At 40.0% G+C, this 18,750-nt stretch overlaps 1 protein-coding gene across 8 annotated transcripts in view; it reads left to right on the top strand.

Moving 5' to 3' along the window:
* AMPH (amphiphysin) overlaps positions 1–18,750 on the top strand; it is a 136,604-nt gene that overhangs the window by 92,576 nt on the left and 25,278 nt on the right. For 5 of the 8 annotated variants that reach the window (XM_039548661.1, XM_039548660.1, XM_039548658.1 and 2 more), the window contains exons 8-15: positions 1,420–1,495; positions 2,373–2,455; positions 5,099–5,107; positions 5,984–6,122; positions 7,635–7,763; positions 14,454–14,561; positions 17,233–17,256; positions 18,536–18,559. In XM_039548661.1, coding sequence (XP_039404595.1) covers positions 1,420–1,495; positions 2,373–2,455; positions 5,099–5,107; positions 5,984–6,122; positions 7,635–7,763; positions 14,454–14,561; positions 17,233–17,256; positions 18,536–18,559 — 592 coding nt within the window. The remainder of the gene's footprint in view (positions 1–1,419; positions 1,496–2,372; positions 2,456–5,098; positions 5,108–5,983; positions 6,123–7,634; positions 7,764–14,453; positions 14,562–17,232; positions 17,257–18,535; positions 18,560–18,750) is intronic. The other 3 variants (XM_039548659.1, XM_039548664.1, XM_010399324.4) reach the window with 1 other exon arrangement.

The raw sequence follows: 18,750 nt of genomic DNA, 5'->3' as shown, positions 1-18,750 counted from the left end.
CACTTAAGATTCATTATCATATCTTCATTCTGAGGTGCAAAAAGGTTTCCATTTTATGAGTAAATAATTATGCTAGAGGACAGAGTAGTCTTGGTGATTTGAGTCTACTTATAGGTCATTTTTTATTATAACTATATCAGAAGACACATTTTATAGTTTTGCACTGATTATGCTGTGATGTTAAATGATTTGATGGCATAGGTCATTCAGTCAGGATATTTAACCATGAACTGTGTTTATACAGAAAATGCAGACAATATGAATGGGAGAACAAAAGCAGTAGAAAAATAAGCATCTCATTAGTGTGCTATGTTCTTTAACAACTGACAATCTGGAGTGGAGATGTGAAGTATCCTTTGTCTTCTCTGCCTTCTAAATAAATCCTGTTAAATTTCAGACCAATAGAGGATTTCCCTGCTGGTTTTCTGCATATTTCAGTGTAAACCTTCTTAGCACTTCAAGATACTTGTTTTATGGGCCAAATAAAAGTAAAACTGCATGTGAATGATTTAGAGTAAGGGCCCCTTTACTTCAGTAAATTTTGTATAAAAAAGCAGTAGCTAGTTTCAGAGAAAGGCAGAATTTAATTTGAGCAATATGCATAATTTATAAAGCAGTTGCTTTCAGAGTCCTTTATTTTAGTTATTACAATTCTTCAGGAAGAAAATTATCTATTGAGTTGACATTTTGCAGGCTTATTCTTATTCCAGAGATGATTTTTGTTAATAAAAGTTGGTAGCCATTATACATGACAGTTTTAAATAGGAAAAATAAAACCTAAGAAAACACGTTCTACTTTTGAAATGTAGAAGTATGTAATCATTCACTCCAAATAAGCAGATTCTTGACTACATGCACAGAAATGTCTAGTCTATATTAAATTCTTTACTCTTATCTACATGTGCATGTGTTTCAGAGCTGAGCTTTGGACACCCACCCTTAGGCTGTACTGAGGTGTATACGTTAAAGCTGACCCCACACGCAACTGCATCACCTTGGTGCTGTGATAAGATTTGGGCACAGGGGCTCACAGTGCCAGAGTGGTACCTTTCTCCTTTCAGGAAATGGTTGAGTTGCTGTCTGGTGGGAGATGGATGCCCAGAGCATCTTGCCTTCCCTGGGCTTGTGCTGCACTTGTGACCATCCTTTTCCACTCTTCTTTGAAACAAGGTGAAGACATCTGATGTGGAGTAGTCTCAACTTGGTTCACTGGACAGTGTGAAATACATATCTCAACAAAAACAGAAATAGTTATGAACAAACTAGTCTGAAATTTTGACATTTCATCCTTTGCTTTGCTGAGAGTAATAGTCAAGAATGTTGCTTGTAGTCCAGAAGACAGTTAATTAATCTGCGTTTGTGGCCCTCCCACACATATCTTTTATTCTCTTTTTCCTTTCTTTGTTCCATCCTTCATAGACGAATTGGTTTCTATGTGAACACCTTCAAAAATGTATCCAGCCTTGAAGCCAAGTTTCACAAGGAAATAGCTTTAGTGAGTAAAACTGACTATCTCATGTATAATGGATTATGATATGCATGCTAGCTAACAAATGTCTTACAGTAAAAATCTAGCAGAGGCACACATGAGAATTTGCCATAGATACAGATTTGTGGTATATTCATCATATTCATTTCTACTTGCCATATTTGTTCTCTCCTTAAGGAAGGAGCAGCCCCTACAATTTTGGATTGCAGTGCATTATCAGTTGTAGAACTAAATTCACTTTCTATTTTGATAATTTACTGTTGCCTTCAGTATTTTTGCTGTGTCCAATTGCTAAGCACCTCTTTGCTTTAATCAGTACAAGAAAAACATGTCAAACATTCCCTTCAAGTCTGCTATATGCATTGTCAGCAATGCAGTATTTTATGTGTGACTGTTAGGCAAATCAAGCAGTTTCATTGAGGATCTTTTGAATGTACCTGGCTAAATACTTAGTAGTGTATTATCTATAGCAACCTTCAAATTGGAACCAAAATTTTTTTGAAGACTCACTTTACTGAAGTTCTGTGAAAATTTGGATTAGATTTTTCAGGGGACAACATGAATCTTCTTGGCTGCCCATGTTGCTTTAAACTTAGAATAACCTCCGTCATCAGAGCTCACATAGCAGTCAGTCACACTTAAGAACTTGTCATCTAAAAAACAGCTCATGTCTTTGAAGAACTGCTATTATCTTTGATTCTATGGATTTTGATGGGTTTCTGCTTAAGCTTTTACTATATATGGCACTGAGAACTTTTGGAAGGTTTTATATTGTAACATAAAGTTATCAAGTTATCATTTATCAGACCAGATTTATCACCTGTGTTTTTAATCATGACTGTAGTTGTTCACATGAACTCAGGCAACTGTTTTCTTTTCACAGTTATGTCACAAACTATATGAAGTGATGACAAAGCTGGGGGATCAGCATGCAGACAAGGCCTTCACCATTCAAGGGGCACCAAGGTGAATTTACTGCTTTTTTAATGAATTGCATTGCTGTAGGCTTTGTGGGTCTCAGCATATGTAGTAATCACCTACACCATGCGTAGTGATTGCTGCACGACATGGTAACAGGTGTTACTTGTTCAGGATGGCAGATGAAGGTATCTGGGATGAAATTCTTTGCAACAGGAGTAAAGATGCAAAGCCTCCTTCTTCACTGACTATTTTTCTAGAAAGTCCTTTCAAAAAAAAAAAATGAAGGCTGTTTCAATTTAGCCAAGTTCATTGTAGACTGTTACATCAGTTTGCACCAACTGTATAGCTCATTTATTCTTAGATACTTAGTTTACAGCAATGTTGCTAACTCTGATAATTTAAAGCCTTGAAATATTGAGATATGTTTTTAGCTACTGCTAGGTGAGAATCCCAACCTTTGAACGTTAGCTTTTATCTCTTCTGCTTATGGGGAAAAGTAAAGATCTGAAGGTGCACCATAAAAGCAGAAAAACTGAAATAAAGAGAATGTCACAAAATACCATATTTTTAAAGACTTTCAAGAAATCTTGTTTGAAAGCACAAAACCAAAAAGAGTTTAAAATCAGATGGTGCTTTCTTAAGATCAGTGGATGCCAGTATGGTATTTCTGACTTTTTGTTTCAACAAATGTAGCCTTTCTGCCATAACTTGATTTCTAACACTGATACGCAGAAAACGTTGAAATGTAAAACAGTGAGACTTAGCAAGACACAATGATAGTTGGAGTTAATAAATAAAGCCTGAATTACCATTTAATCCCAGCTAGTCAGAAGCAATTCTAACAATGTTACAGCTTTTCGCATTCCACTCTAAGGGAAACTGCAGGGGATTCTTTTTAATGGATTTCTCGGACAAAATCAAGCACAAACGAGGCAAATATTGTATCTGAGAACTTTTTATTGATAAAGAAGGATATGTGTCCATCTGGAGGGGGAAAGTTAAGCAGAGAAGGGAAAAGAAAGACGCAGAGAGAGGAAGGAGGCCAGGGTCAGAATGTTACCAGCCCAGTCCCGGGGTGCCCCGTCGGCATCCAGGGGCACGTGGCGCGTGCGCTCCCTGTCGGGGGAGGCTGCGCAGCTCTCGCGGGAGCGCGGCTGCGGTGGCCGCAGGCAGCGGGTCCCCGCAGCGCGGCGCGGGACGGCCGGGAGCCGGCGCTCGGGCCGAGGGGCAGGCGGGCTGTTGCGGGGAAGCGGCCAGGCAGGGTAGACGGAGCAGGTGCGGACATGGGAGACAGTCAGGGAAAAAGCAGGACCGCAGGGAGAAAGCGAGCAGGCGGCCGAACGAGCCAAACCTCCAGACGAGCCCGGCCTGCCGAGAAACTGGGAGCGGGAAGCGGTTGAGGCGCTGTTAAATGCTTTTAGTGCTGAGGCTCCTCCCATAGTCCGCTCCTATGAGGACGACCTCTGGCTAGTCAGGGGAATTTTCCCCGGGCAGCAGGGGTTTCCCCGCCTGGAGGGGGGGAGTCTTTTGCAGCCCCGTGGTGGAAGTTTTTTCTGCCCTGATTGTCAGGCGAAGTGTCCATTTTCTGAAGGGATTGCCTGCTTAGAGACTCTGATGTCCTTTGTCTCCACCCCCTCATCTTTGCTAGACACCTTCGTCACGTGCCACATTTAGAGCTCAGCCCATGTAGTCATTTTCCACACAATCTCAGAAAATGGGTTTATAACGCAAAACCCGGACAATGTTGTGGCATAAATAAAAATTAAATTAGTTCCTCACGTAGTTACTGCTAATTTGCCCCCAAGATGGAGTTAGATTAGCAACAATTTAGACTGACTGAACAAGTTAACATCTGCCTCAAAAATAACGGCAAATCTTCCTACATTTGTTTTAATCTCACTTTGGAAGAACAAAGAATGAAATATTGAAACTTGTGATGTAATGCAAAATTCAAAACTATAAGCACATCACTAGAATCTGTATTTCAGATTATTTCAGCGATAATCCATGCTCATATATTACATACTGCCTTCGGAGCTGTTAGCTCATGCATCACCACTTCTGGCCCATTTAGGATGGACTCAGAAACTGGACTATGTTTCCATAAAGGATTTGTGAAATATTTTTATGGAATGTAAAATAATGTAGTGTTGGAAGATTTCAAGCACTTTTTGTAAACAACAGGTATTTTATCCTTGTCTCCTAGACCATGTCCAACATGCACATGCTTGTTCCCACTGAATTATTCATTCCATTGAGAGAAAAAAGAAAAATTTTTTTTTCTGCCAATTACTAGACATCATTTAATGTAGTGTGACCTTAACTTACTTAAAAAAAGCTTTCTAAAAATACATTTTGAAAGTTACTTTGTTACTCTCTTTTGCTGTTTTATTTGCAGAGCCCTGTGTGAAAATCTGGATAGATTTTGACTTCCATTATTAGTGATGATACTCTAAAAGACTATTCACAAGTGGGTCTTCATGAGATAAAACAGCTTTCTGTTTTAGATGCATGAGAAGTTAATACTAGACAAGTACAGTATCTAATATTTCTTTTAAAGAACTGCATAAAAAGAAACATCTTAAAAACTTGTATGCTACTGAATACTCTGTCCTGAAGGCAAATATTGTACCTGGGACATAAATTTCTTAATAACTGCTTATTTTTTCTCTTTTTATATTTCCACAGAAAGAGGTGGTGAGTGTGAGCTAAGTTTGTCATTCCAAAGAACAATTTTTCTTGTGTTCGCATTAGGATCATGTTTATGCTATGGTCTCAGTCAGGTAGTGCTTCTGCTCTCCCTGAGGATGTGTAGGAGTCGCTCTTACTGAGTACTGTGGTCGTTGAGTACTGTAGTTCATAGCCTCCCCTCACTGTAAGCTTTCAGCATTTCTAGGTAGCTGAATATTTTCTCAGTGTTTGCACCAGATCCTTTCATGAGAAGGGCAGATGCTTTCTAGGACTTCATCAGATCTTTTCTTAGTATCAGCAGAGCTCTGTTGAAGTCACTTGACTGCTGCTTGTTTATAATTTTGGTTATTTGTTCTTCTAAATAGTGATATCTTTATAATAATCTTGGCTGGTTTTATTTTATTGAAACCTTTCTGAAGTTGCTGAGCTTTTAAAATTATTTGCATTATTCATTGTTATGCTTTCCTGTGGGGTTTTTTTTCTCTTTAGAATATTTTATTCCAAGAAGTGTGTGAAATGACAGTAAATCCATTTCACATTTTATAATAGTTTTAAATTTGTAAGTGAAATGGTATTTCAAGTATAGAATCTGCAAAAATGCAGGTACCCATTTTTCTTCAAGTTACAATGATCAGGTAAACAGATGTTCCAAAAATCAAGATCATTCAAAATTAAAACTTCCTTTGACACTGAAATTTAATTGCATTTAATTGCAGTTTTAGTTTTAGTCATTATATAATGGCTTAGTTCATCTCCAGTTTGTACTCTCTTTTGTGGTCACTGGTGTTACATCAGGGGTGCAGTTCAACTGTTGCATCAGATTTTCAAGGTAATAAGACAGCAAGATATATGTGTCCTTGCCATTGCTTTGCTTCTGTCTAGTGATTCAGGTCCACTCCGCTTTGCAAAAACACCATCACCACCAGAGGAGGTCTCTCCCCTACCTAGCCCTACTGCTAGTCCCAATCATATGCTGGCACCAACGTCTCCGGCACCAGCCCGACCTAAGTCACCCACACAGGTAAGGAGATACCTAGCAGAGGGACCTGACCTGTTGTGCAGTGAAAGATTGCTGAGATGATGTACATGGTGGATCTTTCATCTAGGCTGTGACTGAGTAACAGCAGGGAGGCCACTGGTTCTGTTGCAGTATGTTCTGTTCATCAGTTGTTCATCCCTGTGTCACAACATGAATAGAAAAGCATTTTTATATTAGGGGGAATGAAGAAAATTTTAGGTGCCTGGTGAATTGCTGGGACTTCATGTGACAATGCAAAACACTTCTTAAAAAGTTGCATTGTCTCTAAGGACCCATGTACCAGCAGTGATAGTTTGAAAAGCCTACTTCTAAAACCTTGTGAGTTTTTGTACATTATATATTTCTGCTCTTCATTTTTATGCTTCAATCTTCAAATTTATGCTTACCCTGAGAAAAATTAGCCAGTGAGTATCACTGGTCTGGCCAGTCTCTAAAACAATAAATAATAAAGCTAGCTGAAATACTGCTCTGCTAATTACTGATAATTAAAGTCCCATTGGTTGTTTTTAACACTGTATTGGGAAGTTTGACTCTGTTGTAATCAATGGAGTAATTTCTATTTTCACTAGTATTGGTAAAATAAGAATCGGTTTCATTCATCAGTTCAATCTGTAGCATGAGTTGTATGTGTTCGTGTGCATATCAAAGACTTGTGTTGATGTTATGGATGTTTTTTTGGAATTGGGATAGCTTCTGTGCTGATTGCTGTTTCTATGCTGTCTGCATATCAGAAGAAAATTAATTTTGTATCTAGTGAGCATGCTTATTTTCTCTGGTCTCCCAAAATGTGACACCTCACTGCCTGAATATCCACCTGGACTCAGCCTCATTGGTGCCGATAGTGTTATGTCACTATACCACCCGAGGATTTTTTGTGGATTTATTTTCTTGGGGTTTTGATAGATGTAAAAATTATCCAATACTATTTGGTGTTATTCCAAGCAATTAGTTTGTCATAGTTATGTGAATCTCTGGAGAGCAGGAGGAATATAGTAAACTAAGCACCTTTGAAGTGCTGTAGTTCCCAGAGATTATATGGTCTTAGCTTTAAGTACACTCTAAGACTAGCAACAGGTGGGCAGGGGCAAAATCCCAAAGCTAAACACAAATGAACTCAAGAAGCCAAAAAGCTGCAGAGGCACTGCTTCTGTGCAATACTGCCCTTTCAGCTATGGGCTGTATAGAAGAGCAAGTGTCCTGCACTGTGTGCCTGTTGCAGCAGAAAGAAAACCAACTGAGAGTTGCTTTTGTATGAAATCTGAAACTTTGAGTTTTAATGACTTTTAAACATAGGGTGGTTTTGCTCCCCATAATGTTTATTTCAAGGCATTTGTTGGTGAACACCTAACAGTTCCTTTCAACACATGGCTTATTCCCATGACTTATTTAGGGTGAAGTAGCTGAAGTAAAAGCCTAGGACAATTTGTTTAGGCCTAGCTTAAAGATTTTCTTTTATCCCTGAACTAGTCTGTGACATTTTTGCTGTCTGCCTAGCTGAGGAAAGGTCCGCCAGTCCCACCACTGCCTAAACTCACACCTACGAAGGAGTTGCAACAGGAGAACATCATTAACTTATTTGACGACAACTTTGTCCCAGAAATCAATGTGACAACCCCATCACAGGTAAGCTTCAGTGAATTGTGTAGAGTTCCAGCCATGTAATTACCCTAAGTTCTCCAAGACAGTGCCTCTGGGGCTGATCTTCATGGGGAGGGAGGAGGAGGGCGCAGGTAGAAGGCAGAGGTATAATGACCACTTTCTGTTACCTAGAAAGAGTTACACATATGGTGTTTTGCCTTTGAATAGGTCACACATAATCACTCAAAAGGGCTAACACTGCTAACGTATTGAAAAAAAAAGCAATTTCCTGAGAGGTCCGACTAAAAATACTGTGATATGGTCATGTTTGAGATTTAAATGCATCCAGGTTGCATTATGTGCTGAGAGTTGATCTAAGATGCTACTTCTAATGCTAAGCATCTCAAGTGGAATTTTACAGAGATCCTTCACTATTTCTGTTTCCTTCATCAAAATCATTAAAAGTATTCCTTCTTTCTATTGAGTGATTCTTAAAAAATGGAACTTGGCTGGTTTTTACAGGTATAAAAGACTGCTTCAGCTAGTATTCATTCACTTGGCTTTGCTCATAGAAACATTAGCTGCACAGCAGAGAAGTGATCAAAATTCATTTTATCTCATTATTATGATATTTTTAAAGTTGCATATAATAAACAGAAAAGCCAGAATTGTGCAAAATAGGTCTGTAAAATTTGTATTCAGCCCTTCAGCTTTTGCACAGTTATAGTGATGGCTGTTTTTTTTCAATAATGGACCCTTTCTTTCATGGTAATTACAAGTCTGAAATCTGAGCCTGTGTCTGATAGATCGAAGAGAAGTACGTAGATGCGAAGCTTACGCAGAATGTTTAGGAATGTCTGTTTTCATTTGAATCATTGGTTTTGTTCTAATTCATTTGACATCACAGGAAAATGAAGGCACAGCAATGAAAAATGTATTTTATACAATTTGAACATGTGATGCATTGTTTTCTTGTGGTAGGGAGAAAGAGGTGTTGCTGTGTATAGGGATCTATTTGGAAAAGACTTATTTATAGTTAAGTCTCCATGCAATTAAAGAATTAAAGGCTACTCCCAGAATGCAGCTGCTGGTAGGCCCTCTTTCTGAAGGGAGATGGCAGGTCTGTTGCATCACTGTACCCTGACTTCATAGGAATTAATTACTCCAGCAGCATGAGCCTTGAAATCACTGGTAAGAGTTGGTGTAAGCTGTGCTAGATATGGCCCCCTGCATTAAATACTGTATCCAACTAATCTGCATATGTCAGGCCATCCAGGGAAGCAGAAGTAGAACTGGTTTGCTTTTCCATTAAGAGATGACACTGGAATAAGGCTTTAATTAAGTGTAAGTCACATTTCCAGAATCCTTATATCCTTTCTATGAGAGATTGGCATAGAAATGGAAAGGCATAATAAAAGTGGGCATGCTTCTGAGAACTGAAATGTTTTCCTTTGTCTCTCAAGGAAAATGGATCTCCCTTCAGTGAGTGATTTATGTCCTTCCTTCCTCCACAGTCAATGTCCAGGGAATGTCCTAAGCTATTCCCTGGCTACCTTCTCATCAATCATCTGCACTTCTCCCTCCACAAAACCCACCCCCATCACTAAAGCATCCTTACTGTATCTGAGATCTCTGAGTATGTACAGACATACCCAAATAATGTGATGTCTAGGTTTTGTATCCTTGCGTATGTGAACCAGTTAAGGAAAATACATAGCATGAAATCCACAGGAAATACAGACTTATTCCTCTTGGTGTTTATGGCTTCTCCTATACTCTCAAAGCCCTTGTTGAGCACTGTGGAGAAAGCTATTAAGCCTGCAGAGCCTGTCAATGGTACAGGACTTCCCAGGGGACCACCACTGGTGTCCCAGACACTGCTCACGCAGAGGCACAAAACCAACAGACTGATGAGTAGAGCTTTGCTGCTTTAATACAGTGTTTTGGAGAGGATTACAAACAGGCCAAACGCTTCCGTTTCCTGATACACAAATATCCTGAAATTGTTGTTGCTCCTCCTTCTTTACCAAGCAGTATTAATGCATTTGCTTCGTTAGTGCAAGATGCTGAAAGACAGTTCTGCTTGATGCTGTTGAATATTTTTGCACTGATTCAACAAACTATCTCACAAATCCAGGTTATTCATTGTCAAAAATTGATTTAATTACTGCCTAGTAAAAAAAAGAGGTGAAAAGATGAAATATCTGGGTGACCAGCTCCAGATATTTCAGAAATGAGTATTCTTTGCTTTATTTCTCCTTTTCCTCACACTGGAAATGTGTTTCTCCCTAGTGTCCAGTTACTAGCTTGGACATTGTAGGCCTTTATATGCCCCCTACGATACATAATGTGTCTGAGTGTGTCTGACAGCATAACTGCTAAGGCTATTTTAAGGGTTGTACAGACTGTGTGCAGGGAGAGGGTAACAGTTCTGGTGGTCCTTGTGTCCTGGGGTGATGTTATGAAGCCGCTTTATTCCTTAACCATCCGCTCAATGCCCAAGGACGCTGTGCCTTTAAGATGGACCCGGGGCGGGGAGGTCTCGGCGGGGCTCGGGAGGGAGTGCGCCGGGAGCGCTGTGCTGCTTTTTGGTTTCCTTTGTGTTCCGGCTAGCTGGGAAAAGGTTGTGTTGGGTTTTTTTCTTGTTCTTTTTTCCCTTTCCTTCCCCTTGCCTCACTGCCTCCCTTCCCTCCTCGCCGGTCCGGGGAGCCTGCGGGGTGGCCCCAGCGGGCCCATGGGGTGGCTCCGGCTGGTCTGAGTCCGTGTGTCTGTTCTCTCTCCGGGAATTTGTTGTATTTTGAGGTTTGGGGTTTTTTTTAATCCTGTTCTACCCTGTTTTGTTCGTGTGTTAATAAACAGTTTGGTTTCTTTTTCCCACTTTCACTCCTTGTGACCCATTTGTCTCATTGACGGAGGAAAAGGGGAGGAACACTCATTCCGGCGTTTCCTCCTGAAGTTTTGTCTCAAAAACAAACCTTGCAAGTTTATTTTGGCTTCTTCATCTCTTGTACATGCCTCTGAGAGGTACAGCCTTGCTTCTGCCACAGCCTCCTCTTTCAAATGTTTAATTTATTCATGCTTCATCATGCTATGGTGGAATAAATACAGGATGTTTGGCAGGCCTTCCTGTCACAGCTTTGCCCCTTGCTGAGGGATTTCCTGAGGTTCCTGTTTTTCCTGCATCTCCCTGTAATGTGGTATCTTAGGTGCTCTGTATGTTTATTTGGGCCTTTGTCACTAAAGTTGAGTGTTCTCTTCATTTTGGTCTGAGGGTCATGGGTAATGATAACTTTTGCTATCAGTGATCAGTACCCTGTCACTTCCAATACCTTAGCTGTCATCACTCATGGCCTAAGTAAGAGTCCTGTTCATTTGATTCAGTCCTCATAGGTAGCAACTTCATTCTCAAACCTCAGTGAAAGATCATTATCTTTTATGTCTCCATCCAATTCTGATTATATGCCAGCAAATGCTGTTATTTCTTCAAGGTGTATGACCATATGAGTATTAGTGCCTCAGGAGCATATGTGATGAAATCTAAATACACTCGATGGAAGGCATGAGAGAATGAATGTAAGGTTGGTTACTGGTGGGAATGGTGGGCTTGACTTTTTAAAATGGGAGACTATAATACAGGCTTCAGTGTGTCAGACCACATATCTGTCATCACCAGCAATGCAGAAGGCCAAAGAAAGAAGGTAAATCCAGGCAAGCAAAGTTGGTACTCCTGACACCCCCTGGTACTACAGTCTCTTAGCCTCTAGTGCTTTGCTGCTCTAGGACTTCCTCACCATGATTTTTACCTATTAAGTAAGCCTCAACAGACTACTTTGCCACAAATTTATTCAGTCTTTCAGCATGTGTACGTTTTTCACAGTCACAGTACCTGAAGCCAAGGAGGTCCCCAGCTGGACTCTGCCACATGGAGCACCACCACTTTTATTTTACATTTGTCCCCACCAGCTTTGCTGCCAACTGCCTTCCTGCTTTGGAAGAATCAGGGAGCAGCCAAACCCCTCTCACACTGGTATAGACCCTTCTCACATCACCCCTAACACACCTCTTACAGACTGAAGAGTTCTAGGTCACTCTGTCATTCCTAACATGGGAGCTGAGGAGCTCTTTTTACCATGTTTGCAGGTGACACAGAGAGTTAAGGTGTTCTGTGGCATAACGGAAGCCATTAATTAGCTAACTTTGAACATCTGTTTACCAATAGTAACACTAATTTGGAAAGTTTATACTCTTAAATGTTTCAATAATAGAAGGTCTTTGCTCATTTATTTTACTGTCATTATCATTATTATTATCTCATAGTTTTGCTGGGTTTGTACGTGCCATATTGTGGTAGACTTGCCCTGTCGTACAAGCTTCTCTCACTATTTAACAAACACTGAACAACTAGCAGCAGGCAGTACTAGCCTTGTTATCAAGACTAAGGTGCTTGCCTAGAACATTTACAGTTAGTGATAATTAAATCTCAGCTACGGTTTCACACTGTTTTATGTTGAAGCACACTAATTGTTTTTTCAGGTTCTTTTACAGCAGAGAAGACCTGTAGCCCATTGAACATATATATGTGAATGTATTTTTAGAGTGACCTCAGAGGCCTTGGCTAATTTATTGATTGAAAACCAAGAAGGCTCTACCATGTAATCCAGTTTAATAAGAGCATATCATAGAATCATAAAATGGCTTTGGTTGAAAGAGACCTTAAAAATCATCTAGTTCCACCCCGCCTGCCATGGACAGGGACAGCTCTCATTAGACCAGGTTGCTCAAAGCCCCATCCAATCTGGCCTTGAACACTTTTACGGATGGAACATTCACAGCTTCTCTGGGCAGCCTGTTCCAGTGCCCTACTATCAGATGTTTCCTAAAGTTTAGAGCTGAAGGCAACATTAATTGTAAATTGGTATACATGTTCAGAATTAAAACGTAAGTCAAATGCATTTGTATCCTTCTGTATTGGCTTTTTAATAATGTTTGTGTATGGGGAGAGATTAACTTGTTAGAATGTATGGACATTGGGTGCTGTTTATTTAGTTGTAGCGGGTTGGATTTGTAACCGGGTGGAAACACCAATTCAGTGTAGTGGTTTGGTCCAAGATACTCATTACTGTTTATCTTCTGTGAGATAAGAATTAGGAGAAACGCAAAGCAGGCACCAAACTTGAAAGAATATAAAGAAGTTCATTAACAGACCTAAAAGAAGAAAAAAAAATAATAATACCACACCTTCAGAACTTTTCTCCTCCCCCCACCTTCCTCCCTTCTCCCACTGACAATGTAAAAAGACAACCCTTAAGATGTTCAGTCTGTTTACCACTTCCATAATAACCTTGTTCAGTCCATTTAGGAAGAGGAGTCTCTCTTGCTCATGCTATGAACACATTATCACAACGAGACAGCCGCCCACTTCCAAATAACTTTGTTCAGTCCATTTAGGAAGAGGAATCTCTCTGCTCACATGTGAGTCCCTTCCCCCCGACTTGCAGCTTTTCCCACAACTGCTTTCAAGGGTCCACTCTTGAAGGTTTTTGGGGTACAATTTTAAGGTTGAACTGTTCAGAAGCAAAAGTTCTCTTCACCCATCTCTGGGAGCATTTCATCTCTAAGAACAGAGGCCCTTCTCCTTCCCTGGGAGCAAAGGGTCTTCCTCATCTTCATCTTTAGGATTATCTCTGGGAGCATCTGTAGGAACTGAGGTTTTCTCCTTTCCCATTTGGAGCAAAAGTCCTTATCACTTCCATCTCTCCCTGTCCAAACTTCTCATGAAATTACAGCTGCGTCAGCATCTGCCTATCTCACGCAGGTGCTTTTGCTAACAAGCATGAGTTGAACACTCCACCCCCCATATCTTCATGAAATTACAATGGGTACTCTGACATATCATAGCTTCACAACAGAATTTCAGCTTCAAGCATCTCCTCTTTCTCTTCCCTCAGGTTTTCAGCTCTTCCCAGCACTAAAAGGGTTAATCTCACCTAGGTCTTGCAGCTGGAATGTGGCTTATCGAAGTGGAGGGGGGGGGAGCTGAGCCGTTCCGGCTGCCCACAGCAGGGCTGTGGGGGGCTGTTCCGTGGGTGGAACAGGGCCCATTGGCTCCAGGATGGCCATGGCCTGGCCCAGCCTGGCCTGAGCATGGCCTGGGCCGGGCCCAGTGGCCCCCGCACGGGGCCCGCAGCCACCTGTCCCAGCACCAGAAACAAGAGAGAGCCTCTGCCTCAGGGTTTCTATTCTTAAGTGTGCATCACAGAGGCGGTCACAACTTTAAGTGGCTTAAAGAATTGTCCATATTCAAACTGGCCATCTGATAGGTTCTGTCACAGAGGAAGCTGTAAGCACCTCTTTGCAAGAACATCACTTCTGGGACTATGCTTTGCTAACCTATGACAGTAGTTTTTAACTCCCATGTCTGTCTCAAAGCACTTTAAAAGGGCCTTCACAGTCAAGTGGTGTACACTCGACACTTTTTTGAAAGGGCTGTGACTGTTAGGCCTAAAAAGGCAAAGCTGTACTACAGAGAAACGAAAGACATCATAAGAGCAAATCTCATAAAAGTAAAACTTACACTAAAGCTCAAGAAAATCTTCAGAGCTTCCACCCTTCTTGTGTACACCACAGCTAGTAAATCTGTGGTTTGCTTTCTTTTCTTGACCATTTTAATATTTTACTACCCGGGGCAGCTTTTAAAAGATAAGTTTTGCAAGAGTTATATTTCTCTTCCAACAGAATGAAGTACCTGAAGCTAAGAAAGAAGAGTCTTTACTGGATTTGGACTTCGACCCTTTCAAGCCAGAAGCTGTATCAACAGGAGTTAGTCATTCACCCATGTCTCAGGTACCTCTTTGCCTTGACATAGGCAAGGCATTTGAATGCAGTGTATTGTGTTTGGTAGAAAAGGTTTGCCTCATGTATTAATGAGAAGTGTCTGAAAAACTTTATCTTCCTGAGAAGCACTAGTTAGCCTTCTATCTTCCCCCTCAGTAACCCTGTACTTGATGATGTACGGAAGGAGAGGAAATTGTCACATGGTAAAATGAGATGTCTGCTGATGAGAATGGTTGCTGGTACCTTGGCCTTGACTTTAGCATGCTGTTACTTTCCATCTTTAGAATAACTCTTAGTGTAAACAATATTATTCTCCAGTGCTTGTTTTTCTGACAACTTTTCTGACCTGACTGATTCTGGAAAGATGCCTTAGGGGACCTAGGTCTCATGGAGTCAGCATGCAATTGCTTTAATGTGATGGAGTTTCTGTACCAAGCAGTGATCTGAGTGGTTTTGCTGTTAATCTGCTTTAGACCTAACCTCAAGGAAAATTAGAGTATGGAATAGGGTGTTTTCTTGTAGAATATTGTGTTATTGAAATTCTACATTCAGTAGTAATATTTGTAATGGTAGTTTTTTGCAGCAATATGAGAAAAAAAGAAAGATGAAATTTTTTTTAAAAAAGAAAAGGCTGATATATTAAGTTGCTGATATTCATTGACTTTTCCTACAGGACATGCTATCTTAAAATCCAGAATTCACCCTCACTACCCAGAGGGCAGGTAGCCAAGTAGGGAACATCTCCTGGCCAGCATATCTGTATCCCTGTCTTGTACACAAAGAAGCAGTGTTAATACACTATTAGCATGATCTATTATTCCTGTACTATCATTAATCTACCTGTGCTATTATTAATCTGGCTTGTTCTGTGAGACATGAGAAGACTAATCAGTTGTTTAGAAATGCAGCACTGGGAAAGGAGTGAGAAGACAAGAAGCTTTAAGGCTGAGATGGTCCTGATTTTCTGCTGATCTCATCCTCAGTTAATTAACTTCTTATTTGGTGTGAAGTCTTAGTTACGTAATGAGATCTGTAGTGATTTCTGACAGGATATGTGCTGTCAGAAAAACGATCCATTGTCAGCACTCTGAACATTAGCTGAAATTTCTCATTGAGATTTGCTACGAGAAGTGTTTCATTGTAGCAGAAGCTTTGTGCATTTTACTTGTTATGTTTTTCCCCCCTCTAAACAGAGAAAAGGAAGGGGAAAGCAAATGAAATTCCATAGCATTCAGCAGTGACAGAAAACACTAAATGTGACTTTGCTAACTACGTTCAGCTTGTTTTGTAATAATGCTGATTAGAGCAGTGGGATAATTAAACAAAAGATACTTAATTTTTATGACAGAACACATTTGTTCTGACATCATATTGTACAGGTTGTAGAAAAGTTTATTACTTCAGTGAAAAACAGTTATTTTATATTCAACTATAACATGAAATACAGAATATAATTCTGTGTAGAAAAGTACATTGTAACTTTTCATCTAGGAGCATAGGAAGCATTCACTGAGCACCTTTACTCACTCCTTTCATCTTTCCACACAACAAAGGCATATGAGAAAGGATGGTCCGCATGTACAAGAGCATGTGGGTGAGTCAGAACACCATGTTTTTAGAAGGGAAGACAGCCCTGCAGTCTGGGTCTTGGTCTCACTGGAGTTGACAGGGTCATTACTATGGCAGTATAGAGAGTATGAGGCTGTGGCTGCAGTCTTTGGAGAGCCCTGTGCTTGCAGGGAGATTAAGAAGAGAGCCTTAAGTGGTATTTCTATATGTGTATAGTTTTTGCCTCAGTCACGGATATTTTCCATTCAGCAAACAGTTGAACAGGAGCAGTCATCTGTGCATGATGCCTTGGGAGCCCTGGCATGACTTCTCTATTGGTAATTTAATTAATTACCTCCCTTCACTGCTTTGCCACAGTGATCCAACCACAGTAAGTGAGCCCTGGTCTGTCCTTCCTCAACTGCTCTTCTGTTTCTATGGCTGCATTAGAAGGGACCTTTCTAAACCCGCCTGGTTCTCTTCTCTTTTGATACGAAGCAGCAGAGTTCTGTCTCATGTGGTGGGCTATAAATATTTGGCATGAAGCCTGCTGCTTTTCTTTCATCTGTTAAGCTCTTCTGTTGAGAGGTCACTAGCATTTATTAACAGACTGGACAAGAAAAAGAAAATGTTGGTCAACTTTGTTATTTCCTTTCCCAAAAAGTATGCCATTTTCCTTTCTAGTGTCAGTATTGCAAGGGAACCCACTTAGCGAATAGCGGCATCATTTTTAACTGGCTAGAAAACCCCACCTTTGTAAGCTCTTTAAAGCTGACACTTTGCAGAGGCTCCGACACCTCTTGAAAGTCACTCAGTCAGCAGCTCAGAATCTGACCATTACTCATGCACACAGCAATGTGAGTTTGCTGGAAAGCAGCAACTAGTTTGAAGTGGGAAATATCACAATGCATTGCATACTGCCCATCCTTTATAACCAAAAGTATTATGCAGATACATACACAGACACACACACGCACACACGTGCTAATATATAAAATACGTATGTACTATAAACATGCATATAAATAAGTGCTCTCTTCTTAGTTAATGGACATTGTTATGTAGCATGTTGGACATACAGTACAGGAATGGTGTTTTTCTGACAAGCTATTTTTTCCACTGCTTTTTTCAGACATTGCCATGGGATCTATGGACGGTAAGCCTGACATACATAATTGTATTTCTGTGCCTTTGATTTTGTAACAACTTAAATTCAGATTTACAGTTCTTTTACCAAAAGCCAAGGTAAAGGATTTACAGATCATGACAAACTCTTTCAAGTATTTGAAGCCACTGGGTGTCTTTTAAAACTAACAACAACAAAAAATAATCTCTGTATCTTAGCCTAGAAAATCTAAATGATGTCAGAAATCTAGGCTAAGATTCACAATCACTACAGCTAAGTGTGTTGCTTTTAATATGCTCAAAGTACAGCTATTAGAAGGTAATAATGGATGTAAGTCACTTGTTTTAAATACCTGAAGGTGTAGTTCCTTAGGACTTTAACCCAATGGACAACCATTTTCTCAAAATTATGAGTAAAGACAGAATTTAGCTTGTCTTTGTGGGCATACAGTGAACTGGAATTACTCACAAAAGAAACTGCTACTGTAGGAAACTGCATGAATCCTTCCTTCTTCCTCCTGGTGCCAAATCAGATAAAATGATCTGCAGGAAGAAAACAACCCATTTTTGTGAGCTTTCTTTTGATTGTATGTAATGGAGTTAGCTGGGTTGACTTAACATGGAGCCTGGTATGTTCATGTTTGACTTTTTCTAGCTTCAGCCAGCACAGAAATCTGTGAATGCTTGCCATGTATTCAGATTTGCAGCACTGTTTTGTGAACACATTCCATATGGGATGTATATTAAATGCTTATCTCTTTATATTGAGTGAGGTTAAATAAAGCTTGATAAAAACAGTCATGTATGTAGGCTAGCCAAAATTTCAAGGCTGCAAATATCTAAACCAGGTAAAATAACCCAGAAATGTTGAGAATGTATTGCTCTAAACTTAGATTAGATTGCTTTATCAATGCCTTCTTTTTGCACAGTTTTATTTATAGCTTTTTAATGTTATGTATGTATTCTATATTATAATTATTTTTGTCTTTGCTCTATTTTTTTTAAATGCTAGTGTACTTCGTAGCTAAATGTTTGAAATAAAAATGTCAGTGACTCAGAGGGGAAAGCAAGAGGTGATAAATAGTCAGCATACATGAAGAACTTTTTTTATAATGTAATTCAGAGGCTTAAAATTCACAGGCCTGGAATTAGTCTTGGGTGGAGTGGCAGGAAAGGACCCACCACTCCTTCCCCACCCTGATCTGGTAACTGCAGCTGGTTAGAGAACTGCTAATTAATGAACTGGTGCTGTATCAAAGTACATCATGTTGTTCTTTTCTGTTTTATGTGTATGACCTCCTTCTATACAGACAAGCAGTGAATTGGTGCAGCCGGTAAGCAAACCTACCCCCAAAATTGAGACCACTCTAGGGACTTCTTTAATCGCTGTGGTGTAATAGATAGTTTTCTGGTTTTGTGTATCAGTGCTGCTCTTTTGCATTACAATTTATTGCTTTCAGATGTTGCAAACCACATAGCTTTTCCTTAAATGGCTTAACTTAGTCACTTCATTCTTTAGATTAAA

This window comes from Corvus cornix, chromosome 2, assembly GCF_000738735.6.
Source record: "Corvus cornix cornix isolate S_Up_H32 chromosome 2, ASM73873v5, whole genome shotgun sequence".
NCBI lineage: Eukaryota > Metazoa > Chordata > Aves > Passeriformes > Corvidae > Corvus > Corvus cornix.
Note: the sequence above shows the minus strand (reverse complement) of the source record. Positions and strands in the feature narration are given on the sequence as shown.